Raw genomic sequence first — 12,152 nt, forward strand, 5'->3', positions numbered from 1 at the left:
TCCGGAGTGTGCGATCCAGTGTCTAACGTTAATGCGTCCAACGATGCTATACCGACGTAATATAAATAGCAAAGTTCCTATGGATTCACAATAAATGCTTCGGTGAATCCACATTTCACTTTAGTGTTTTACCGATTCCTCTGAAAGAGGCATCAACCCCATTTTGTTATACGATGCTCCGCAAAAGGATGTCGAAGGCGGACAAATGATGAAAGACAAATAGTTTCCGCTTTAATAATGGTGAACAGATCAGGCGAGGGAGTAACCAGCTACGCAACGGCCTTCATACTGGATAGCGGAGCCAGCGGGGCGTGGCCTGGCGCCGTTTTGAACAAGCGGATGTCCTGCGTGAGATAAGATAAGATAAACAATTGGGGCCACGTACTGACGAAACACAAACAAAACCATTCACAGAGCTTGGGCCGCCCATATCTGTTCAACCAACGAAGCCCGCGTTGTTAGTTCCGGTAAGCTTTATTTGTGTGCATACGAATATCCGTGTCTCCTAATGTAATGTGGCCAAATAAAGGCTCCGCTCAGTGGAAATTTTCTTGTTAAATGACAAAACGAATGACTCCTTCAAGTTACTTCTGGAATTACTGGGAACTGCTTTTGAGTTTAAATGTATTTCTCGGTAAACATTGTCGGTAAAAGCATACTCCTGCAAATGGGTTTAGGAGACATTGAAGGCTGAATACATTTTTATTTTTACTGAAACATCACGTGTTTCGTGGCTCTCTGGGATTTGGTTCGACCGCAAACGACGTCTTGTTTGCTGAGAAACGAATATTTTATGTTGGCACTTCTTTCTGCCGTTTAGTGCCCATTTCGTGGTAACTTTGAAGCACACTGATTGAGACAGAGCCTGGCTTTAGTAGATGGTCTCCTCCTTCGCGACATCTGTCATTGACTCTCCCTTTCGTCGCGAAGATTAGGCGACAATCACCAAAGGTATCTGTAGAGACGTCTTGGTATGCCGGCATAGAGGCTAAATCGATGATAAGGCCCCACGTTTCGAGAAATTTCAAAGCATGTGCTGCCGCCCTGAGAAAAGTGTAAACAAATACGCCAGCAAAATTGTCCAGCAGTTAATTTTGCAGCCGTCGCGTAACGGCACCTCGAGTTCACACACTCTTTGCTTTTTGACTGCTCATGTACCGCAAGGCGAAACATTCCTACAGAACCGAAACAAAACCTAGCGCCTGCGGTGGCCCCTTCTAGCTGATAATGTATGACGCACTGCAAGGCCTGTAAGTGCTCCCCGAGCTCGGAACACACCAATGTGCTTAAGAGGTTTCGCGATAGACGCGCACGCGAAATCTAGGAGGCGTGGGCGATAGCCCGGCGTGGCGAAGATTGCGGGAGCACCCTTCGTTAGCCTTGTATACAAGGAGGAATTAGGGTACCTAAACGTGCGATTGGAGTGAGGGTGGCTCAGCAGATGCGCCTGCACATTGTACATTTTCTTGCGTTTCTTTTCCCCCCACGACTGTGACGTCATTTCCGGAACCAAGTAATATTGCCCAGTTGATAGTCAGCGCTCGTGTCTGAGTCTTCTTTTACTGTCTTCGTTCGAGCGCTATTTCACTGCTTTATGATTGATTGATTGATTGATTGATTGATTGATTGATTGATTGATTGATTGATTGATTGATTGATTGATTGATTGATTGATTGATTGTAGGGTTTAACGCACAGACGCAACGCAGGCGATGAGGCGTGCCGTAGTGGAGGGCTTCGGACTAATTTTGACCACCCGGGGATCTTTAACGTGCGCCGAAGTCTCGAACACACGGGCGTTTTCGCTTTCCGCCAGCGACCGCCGTCGCCGGGAACCGAACCCGCGTCCTCGTGCTCAGCAGCGCAACGCCTCAGCCACTCAGGCTGTTTTATGATGAACCAACTAGCCCAAACCCAAACGTCAGTTTATATTGTATGCTAACAGCGGTTTGTCTATCAATGCCTGGCATTGTTTGCCGAGTATCCCCACAGCCGGGTTCATATAACGATGGGCGTCGCGGGATGTTGTCTTGAGGGAGAGAACCCATTGCATTGAGGGGGAAGAAGGAGATGGCGCGTGTGGGGCCGAGCAAATGTTTTTGCACACCCCTGCCAACGCCTATGGATGTAATGCCCTAAGTTTCCCCGAAAATACCGATACGCTGGAAGTCCCACATTTGATCGATATAATAGCGTAAATACAGATGATTAATCGAACAAAATTTTGAAAAACAACAAAAAATGAAAAATAAGAAAAATACATTTTGTAGGAAACGATCTCACAAAATAAATGACGAGCATCATATACATCTCCCGCAAAAAACAAAGAATTAACTAAAAAAGCCGGCAAAAGAACGTGCCAAATACGAAATAGAAATTGCCAAAAAGGGGAAAAAACTGTGTAACACCCTGCTTTTCCAAAAATATGTAGATTTGGCGCTAGTTCTATTTAAATCGTTATAATAGCGTAAATGGAGATAACTGGTCAGGCTGATTTGGGGAAGACGCAAAAAAAACAGAAAATAAAAATAAAATTCTAACAAAAATGACCTGACGAAATCAAGAATATGCATCTTAGCCATCTTGGACTTTTGGTCTATTGGTCTTTTTTTGCCCAGTTTCGAGTGTACGTGCGAGAAAATCCAGTTTAACCTAGAGACATGGCCGCGAAGGTTGCTTACACTTTGCCGGATAAGGCGTCCAGCGCGATGGCCCGCACGGCAAAAGAGAAGGGAGAGGACTACGAGACGGTGAATTCGACCCTTCTGCGTAAATAGAGGATGTTTGCGGAGGCGTTTCCCAAGAAATTCTACGAGGCCGAAAGAGCTAAGAGCGAGTCGTACTCGGAGTTCGCTAAGAGGCTCATCAAAAATATGGTAGAATGACTCAAAGAATCGAGGGCTTACACCGAGCACGACAAGCCGGTAGATTGCTTCGGTCTAGAACATTCCTACCGCCTACTACCAGAAAACGCACTACAGTGGGTGCTGGACCGCCCGGATGTAAGCACCGTGGACAGGGCAGCTAAGCTAGCGGTGAATTTATAGCACGACGCGGTGCGCAAGAACCTAAGAGCGGTCCAAGAGAATAGAAACACTGATAGAGAAACGAGAAGGGAGCCGACGCATATAGGCGCAGCACCGACAGACACCTTTTGGAACGCTCAAACTGTCCGCGTGTTGTAACTTTGGTGAGACAGAACATTTCGTTGCGAGGTGCAAAAACGCCAAGCTCTGCTTCACCTGATAGACCATGTGCAGACAGCAAGCAGCGTCTGAAGGCCTACTAGTGCGAGCTCGTAGTCAATGGCAAACCGTGCTCAGTACTGCCCAGTACTGCGCGATTCCGCGGCAACAGCAAACATGATTTACCTTTTGTACGTCGAGCCGTATCAATTTACTGGACGGAGTGTTCGGGTAAAATATGCCGTAGCAGCGTGGAGCGTGCTCCTGCCCATCGCTAGCGTATCATCGGAGTTCCGTTTTGTGAACTGGTCACCCATGCAGTAGTTTCAACACGACATGGAGGAATGCAACACGGCCTCTGTCGCAATGTTTGCAACTTTTCTCGAACAACTCCGATCTGCTCCTGCGTGTAAAGGGCCGTCTTTTTGACGAGTTCACAAGCACACGAGCTCATGAGCGCGCAGTGGGAATCAGTTGCCAAGACATCGAGAGTGCCGCCACCGTGGAGAGCGGAAGGGTGACTAAAAGAGGTAAGGACGACGGATTAGCTCAGGTTTCCGACAGAGGGCAGCGCAAGTCCACTGATTCAGATGATTCGTCCGCCTTGGTCTCAGCAGTCTCGGTTGAGGTTTTCGATTCGCGTGAGGCCTTGGAAATGGCTACCGTCTCAAATGGGGTGTTTACGAAAGGAGATCGGGGCAGTCAAAACTGAAGATGTTGCTCAGAGCACGTCGTCCACGTCTCACTCCCAGTTGGTAATCCCGACGACGGGCCGCCATAAGGTGGGCCTGGAGGGAGTCCGACGTCGCGTGTGGCTGGGTTGAAGTCGGAAACCGAGAGGCAGGAGAGATAACGATAAGGCCTTCGGTGTTTGCTAACCGAGGGGTTTGGCAAAAAGGCGATAGGCGGCACGAGAGGAAATCCTTGCAGACATTCATGCGGCGAGATTACCCGTGTAGGCTCGGTGAGTGGCAACGCCGTACGCTAGCATTGCGTCAGGCCTCCGCGGAACTCAAGGTTTTCAATAACTAATGCAGGAGCCTTGCTCGAGCGGTGGAAATTGGGGCAGTTTTTTTCCCGCGCACTCGGACTGTGTCTCGTGGAATGGCCAATGTGCTCTCAACCTGTGCTCTCAAGAGAACGGGCCAATCTAGGATGCGATTCAAAAAGGGGAAAGCTCAAGGCAATGCCAAGCGCTCAAATCGGAGCACTCAACGCGAGAAGTGGCCTGCAGACGCCTGACTTTCTCGAATGCTTCTTCTCCCTGATGTAGGTTTCGCCCGTTACGATTGCAAATTCTTTTCGTCGAACATTTCCGCTGATACGAAATGTCAGCCTTTCAGATTTGTCCGCTCTCCCCTGCTGGGCTAAAATTTATCTTAATGTCGCGTGGTTTTGTCGCAACTGAAAGCCTAGTAAAGCTTCAGTGTAAATTTTCTTTCAGCTTGCGGGCGATGCGGTTGATTTTCGGTGTTCTGTCGTCTGCCTGACCAAGCCATAGACGTTCGTAAAGAACAACTCTTGGTCCACTAACCGACGTGGAGAAGCTCTAGCAAGGTGCCTACAGTAGACTCACCTGAGACTGGCGGAGTTTCGTTCCGGCACAAGCCTGAAGTCTAGCGTATACCGAGCACCTTTCTTCAAAACCATCCCCCGGCAACTTTTCCTAACCTTTCCCCATCGGGATCTCGAATCCCCGGCGGAGAAGCTGTTACAATTCAGCGCGCCGATACCGTCCTGTGAGCGCGTGCTGCAAGTTTGGTGTTCTGCCGGGCAGTTTTCAACAACTTGGCGGTAAAGCCCGCCTTCTTTAAACGTGTTGCGAGCAGCCGGCGTGCGTCCGCCTCGCGGCTCCTCGCTGTCGGGGAATCATACCAGCGAAAATTTCAAAACAAACTGTTTTACCAAGGTCATGCTCACATTCGAATCTGAGAGAGGACGCCGCGTGTGGAAATCTCTCCTTTCGCCCTCTCTCAAACTCAACGTGAGCTGGCTATAACGAGACCGGGAAAGAGTGTTCTTGTGTGTCTGTACTTTGTTCGGTTTGTGTGCAAAATACTGAAAATGTGGCTGAGGCGTTGACGCTTTCGCGTATAAATTTAGCGCTTTCAATGACCGATGTCAGCCCCCACCGGAATCCCATAAGACGCGCTGCTCTGTCCGAGTCACGCTGTAAGCTCGCTCGCAAGGTTGCGGTACTGTATCGTGGCTGCTCATTTCTACACACAGAGTAGAACCAATTAAGTTTTGCTCTCGGCTGTTTGTCGTGAACACCAAGATAACCCTCCTTCTCGCTGCTCGTTGAGCACGCTACCACTACATGACGGAGGCGACGGAACTCCGTAAGAAGACGCCTTCGCCAATGTAACACCATTCACTGTAAACACTGCAAGTGCATACATACCCTGCGCTTCGAAGCCTAGTGTAAGCAGGCGCTACAAGGGTGCGTCCATGAGCGAAATTTTCAAAACTTAGGCTACCCTCCAAAAAGGCACTACTCCTGTGTCACTATCGAGCATAGAGATCGCATTCCTTCACAAGACTTCACGGTGCGACGTTTAGAGTCTTGACTGCGCTGGCCTGTGATTTGTTTTGTTTACGGCAACAAAGATTGAGCACGCCTAGCGACACAGGCATGGACCCACGTATTGCGCATGCGTAGAATGCATTTTCGTTCATACGGGTATCCTTACTAAATAAAAATCTATTGCTAGTCTGCGCCTGGTGTGTTCACTCACCGTTTTTTGTACTCTTCTTTCGCGCAGTTTTTATTTTCGCTGAGTGATAAGTTTGAAAGCTATGGCGTCGTCGACCAGACGCTGACGTTTTATTGGACAATATCGAGCACGCCCCGGTAGCGTCATGAGCCTTCGCCCACCCGGGGGTAGGCATGAGTAGGTGACGGAAGCCGAGTGGCCGGCTGACACGACGTGAGGCCGCGTCGCGTTTGCAGGACAAATAAAGATGTTTTTTTTCTCTCTCTCTCTCTCTTCGTTGAAGGCAGGAATGATGAAACTTACGGCAAAAATTCAGTTATTTCTTTATTTATTGTATTTTATTACCCATATTACGATTCGAAACCTTGTATAAATACTTGCAAATAACAGATGACATTAACAAATCAACATTGGTTATACCAACAAGCACACAACGTTAAAAGCTATGCAGTGGTTGTTTGATGTCTTTGTGCCCGGTTCGCAAAAATGTGGTAAATACCGCGCTTATTCGGGCTGTTTTTCATAGACACTATGATTACAATGAGAGCTATGACAACTGCTGCCGCAACGGCAATAAGGATCCAAGCCCAGAGGGATGGGACCACTCCAGACGACTGGCTATCTTTCTTGCCTGCGACGAACCCTCCCGTATTGGGGGCGTCTGTGGCACTAGCTCCAGTTGCTGTAGTGGCTGGTGTTGCGGTCGTGGTAGCCGGGGTTGTGGTCGTAGTAGCCACCGTAGTTGTAATGGGCGGAGGTGTGTAGGAGGCAACCGCAATATTTGAAGTGTCGGAACTCAGGCCGTCACTGTTTATGACGCGGGCGGCCAGGTAGGCACTCCAGTTGGATTCGCCGTCGCTTCGAGGTATGGCGAAGATGGCAGGCAGGGCGACTGTTACGACGTGCCTGGCGCCAGACGGTAGCGGGTGGAGATTTCCGACCACAACATTCGCATTGGTGATTTCTGTCTGGTTGTCAAAGCTTGACTTCAGTCGTGGGTAGTCCTCACTTGCACGAATCTTAACAGCAGAAGCTACGAAGGAAATAAAACCTCGGGTGAGACATTGCTCGTCAATAGCGACGGCATGTCAGGCAAGAAAAATCAGCATTTTAGGCACGGATAATATGCACTGAAAAGTGTCGTTTAAGCATATTTACAGGCGAAAAACTCTGTTTAGGCTTACACGCCCAATTCGCATTTACTTCCGGGGTGTATTTTAAGAAAAGGTTTTGTGTACCAATAGAATGAGCAGGCAAATCTTGTGCTATGGTAGAAATACAGTGCAATCGTGGTAAAGAAAAATCTCTTAAACGCAACTGCCGCTTAAACACTACAGTAGCCTGTATATTGATCGGTTTTGTATTCAGCTAACGTAGAAAAACTCTCGGTAATGGGAACTAAAATTTCCGCGACACCGTGTAAACGGAACCAGAAATGGAACTTCTTGGGAAACCCATTGGCATGAGAATCAGCTGTTTACGGTTCCGGATGTTTCGTTTTTTATTTTTTTATTCCTCCGTATTTTTTTAGCCTAGTTGGCATTGTATGCCTCGTCTTGTTAGTGGTCAGCCGTGTTAGCGCAACGAATGTTTCATGGAGTTCTTGTTCCAGTCGTTCGGTCTCCATTAAGCACGCCGAGGCTACAGGGCTGAGCTCCTGCCACCTCGTTCGTGCCCCCATGGTGCTATTCGCGCTTTATTACCGTGTTGCCTTCTTCTAAATTCGGTGGCTCTAGCGTCGGTGGAGGTGCAGTTGCAAGACTCAAACAAAACTAATGGATGCATTTTGTAGTTCACACCGACTTATTGTTGACAAATCAACTTTTGTGAATGCTGTGCCTAAAGCAAGAAAACCTCTTGTAGTTTTCTTGCTCTCTGAAAAACTATCTGCTACATTTTCCTTCGAGGGCATAGAGTTCAATGAAATGATACTAAGAGTGCATACGGAAATAAATTTGCACTTTCACACATCTATCTCAGTAAACGGAACTCCTGTTAAACAGCACTACATTGTTTCGGTGCCTTCAAATTACGCTTATCGAGAGTCCACTATATAATTTTTTTTTCCGACAAAATGCGCCATAAAAGAGACACAAATTAAATAAAATTACATAAATTGTCGGTGATTTCTCAATAAAAGAATGGGTTAAGAGCCATAATAAACCAGCCGTGACAATGTTTTACGACAAAAATTTCTACCTCCTTTCATTCGATATTTATGTGAAAAAAATCTCTCTATGTCTAGTGAAGTTGGCGGAGCGTACGGGTAGTTTGGAACGCTCCATGATATTGCCGCATGGCGGTTATTAGAGACTCGACTTGCAAAGGGCGCAATCCCCCCAAAGTGTGTACATGCCATGGTTGTGCGGAAGCCTAGCTAGCCGTCGAGGACGAAGAAGACGCTCTCGTGAACTAGCGTGTGCTCCAGCTGAATGACCTAGCTGCCTGTCTGACCTTGCTAATTACCTGCAAATAGCGTATTCTCCGGTTATTACTTGTGAATAGGCTCCGCAACATTTGTGGTAGAGGTGCTACCTAAAACGGAGCTAAGGAGCGGCCGCCGCGTCCCAGAAGGAACGATGTTGGCTTCGGAAGCCCCTCGATCCGCGCCACCGTTCGTCATCATCTCCCACCCTCGCGAGCCCAGCTTCCTCACCGATGCCGTCGATGTCGATGATTGGCTCAAGATGTATGATCGCGTCAGTGGCCATAAGAGGTGGGATCCGACAATCATGCTGGCCAACACAGGATATTACTTGAGAGGGACACCGCAGGTCTCGTATGAAATGACCAAGCACGACCTTAAGAGCTGGGATGATTGCAAGTCCCGATTGCGGGAACTATTTGGCCAACCAGAAAGATGTCAGCTCGCGGCGAAAAAGCAACTGGCGACGCGTGCACAAACAACCACAGAGTCCTACGTGTCCTATATCCAGGACGTGCTGTCCCTATGCATGAAGGCTGACGCCCAAATGACAGAGGCCGACAAAGTAGGCCATGTGCTCAAAGGAATCGCGGACAACGCCTTTCACTCGCTGCTCTGCAAAGACTGCGCCATTCTAAATGTTATTATCAAAGAATGCCAGATGTTTGAGCAGGCCAAAAGCCGCCGCATCGCACCGCCGTTCACTTGACTGCCGAACACCGCTCCGACATCTTCGTGCGAGGACCCCATACCCTCTCGCCTACATTCCCCGTCTCACGTCGGCCGAGATGCTCCTGAGTGTGACAGGTGTCATACGACCGGAACTCCAGGCAATGGCACCAGCCTCCGTATTTCAGCACGCATCTGAGAGCAACCACCTGTCCGTCCCGCTTATACAAGCCGTGGTACGTCAGGAGATTGAAAACCTGGGTATACGCTCCGTCTGCGCTGTGAACCATCGCAGCAGCTACGAAGCCCCTTTTCGAACGGCAAGCCGAAAGACTTATCGCCCGTCCAGTTACAGGAATCTAGCTGAATGGAGGACGCCGGACGACAGGCCGATTTGCTTCAACTGCCATCGGGCTGCCCATGTTGGTAGATACTGGCAAAGCCGTTATCTTCGGCCTACCCGCCGCCCCTACCCGGACTTCACGTACGTTAACGATGCCCACTATTCGTTCTCGCCCCGACGCCAGCCACACGATACCGCCCGAATTTCGACCTCTCGCCTCGATCGCTCACCGTCCCCGCAACGTCGCATATCGCACTCCCCGCCGTCTCGCCGCTCGTCCTCGCCGGCCCTTTACGCCACTTTGCCGGAAAACTAAGAGATGCAGCGCCTGGAGGTGACGCTGCATTGACGACCAGGCCAGAAAATCCTCTACTGCCGTTACCTGCACAAGAATTTACTCGACGTTTATGTAGATGACGTCCCTGTCAGTGCAATTATTGACACTGGACCCCAAATTTCTGTAATGAACTCTAATCTCCGCCGCCAACAGCGAAAAGCCCTCACACCTGCCCCAACCAGTGTCATACGTGTTGCCGACGGAAGCATGCCCGTCGTCTCTGGGCTGTGTACTGGTCGCGTGGAAATTTACGGCCACCAAATCCCCGTCCAGTTCACTGTCCTTGAAAAGAGTCCCCACGACGTTATACTCTGTTATGACTTCTTGTCGGACCATGCTGCCCTCATAGACTGCGCCTCTGGGGTCCTTCGTTTAGAGCTGCCTCTTTTTTCAACAGCAGGCGACGGACCAGGGACCCGCTTTTATTGTGAAAGAAACGTACGTCTGCCGGTAAAAGCCGTGACATTGGTGCCCTTGTCATCGTGGCCGCCCGTACCTAACGGTCACTACGTCGTTTCGCCGATACGCTCAGTGCTACTCGAGCGGGACGTCACTCTTCCCCACACCGTAGTGACAATGGCTGATAATGTTATCAGCCTCCCTTTTGTGAATTTTGGCCTGTCAACGCAAGTGCTGCCCCAGGGAATTTCGCTGGCGACCCTTTGGCCTTTGGACGGGGATCAAGTTTCCCCTCTGGCGGCGGACGCACCATCGAGCCCTTTCAACTAGATACCTGAAGATCCTAGCCACGACGACGCGCTAGTGGACACGATTGCCTCTGGACTTCCTGCAGCAGAAGCTGAAGGGCTCTACCGCCTTTTGGAGTTCTTTAAAGACATATTTGACTTCGGTGACCGTCCTTTGGGCCAGGCGTCTGCTGTCAAGCACCGGATTAACACTGGCGATGCGAACCCAATCCGCAGGCGGCTGTACCGTGTGTCGCACGCGAACGGCTCGTGATACAGCAGGAAGTCGACAAGATGCTCGACAAGGACATCACAGAGCCTTCGTACAGCCCGTGGGCTTCATCCGTCGTACTGGTAAAAAAGAAGGATGGCACCTGGAGGTTTTGCGTTGATTACCAATATAATTATACCTGGAATATCTATGTTTGTCGCCCCTAATAATAGGAACCTCTTTTACCACAGTGTATTTAGGAACTTTCTGGGATATGTCCAAGACAGCCTCGGAATTGGGGTTCGGAATGCCTTTGTTAGCAACGGTCGTTCGGGGAAGACGGAGGACCTCTCCGGTGCCTTCTAAATATGATCAGCATTCTGATTTAGAGTGGTCCCCAAGTTTTCCACCCCTGAATGCTTTCTGCTCAGAATGTGAAGTGAGCAAACGATTCCGCCAAGTTACGCTCAAGTTTACCGTGGTATACAATAGTCTGGGCCCTTTATTGGCGGTCTTGTCTGCTCCAAAGCTGTGGATAACCCAGAGGCGTTTCTTGTAAAAGTTTAAAAACTTTAGCCGTGTTTCCAGGCTCTGGTGGACGAGGCATAATCGGTAATAGGCCCTTCACTACAACACCGATGAATTCCAAGGATACTGCCCACAACAGCGATGAATGCCATGGATAGCGCAGTAAACTGCAATCATTCCACGTGAAAAGTATTCATCCTGCTCAGCAGACATGGGTCAGCAAAGACGCTAGGAATAACACTACTCTGTAGCTATGCTTTTTATACCGATAAACAACAATAGACTACACGCCAGATAATTTTCAACTAACTTTGAGAGCTACATTGTAAATGACCTTGAAAATTTCCCGACATTAAGGCAGGTGACGGGTGCTGCGACCAGCTTGAAGAAGGGGTGAGATGCTGGTTCTATAACATCTTTCTCTCGTTCCACCTTCATCCTATATACGTTCTGCGCTTGGACAGCTGGCTATGTCCCCGTGATCGGCTGTTGCTTGTGCATGCGTTTTTGGCATCACCTCCAAACTTTCACGTGCCAGACGGTCACGTGGTTTTTTTCTGTTCGCCATTTTTGACCTTGAGCGGCAGATGCGCGGTTGTGTCGCGTTCGCTCCCTTCGCTGCGTGCTTCTTTACTGCGTTGGCAACGAGCAGGGCATGTCCACAAACGTTTTCTTCATTGATACCCGGGCACAGCACGACAGAATAACAGAACAAAAGGCTAGTACTGAAACCCGGCGGCGACGTTGGCTGCGGTGTCCCTTCTTTTGGGCCTCTGGCTGCCTAGTTTAAATGCTCGAGGTAACCTTAGGAAAGTGGCGGCGACTCGAGTGCGGGTTTCTGCGCCTCAGCGTGTGCGGCACGGTGCGTGAATTCTCACAGATAGGGTGAGACAAGTGCCGAGTTTCGGGCTCCTAAAGCGAGAACAGTTTTAGCGGAACGTGGACACGGAGATCACCGAAAAGGAAGATATTCCAAAAGGCATCTTTAGACGCTAAAAAGCTCAAAAAGGCACGAACCTTAAGACAGGCGCTTTAACTAATTCATTGCAAT

At 49.3% G+C, this 12,152-nt stretch overlaps 1 protein-coding gene across 3 annotated transcripts in view; it reads right to left on the reverse strand.

Moving 5' to 3' along the window:
- Positions 1 to 6,248: 6,248 nt before the first annotated feature.
- Positions 6,249 to 12,152, reverse strand: part of LOC144159144 (calcium-activated chloride channel regulator 1-like) — a 49,581-nt gene continuing 43,677 nt past the window's right edge. For all 3 annotated transcript variants that reach the window (XM_077690449.1, XM_077690447.1, XM_077690448.1), the window contains exon 14: positions 6,249 to 6,935. In XM_077690449.1, coding sequence (XP_077546575.1) covers positions 6,346 to 6,935 — 590 coding nt within the window. In that variant the 3' untranslated portion in view covers positions 6,249 to 6,345. The remainder of the gene's footprint in view (positions 6,936 to 12,152) is intronic.

The sequence above is a fragment of the Haemaphysalis longicornis genome, unplaced genomic scaffold, assembly GCF_048455015.1.
Source record: "Haemaphysalis longicornis isolate Haplotype H1 unplaced genomic scaffold, Haemaphysalis longicornis Haplotype H1 scaffold_10, whole genome shotgun sequence".
Lineage (NCBI taxonomy): Eukaryota > Metazoa > Arthropoda > Arachnida > Ixodida > Ixodidae > Haemaphysalis > Haemaphysalis longicornis.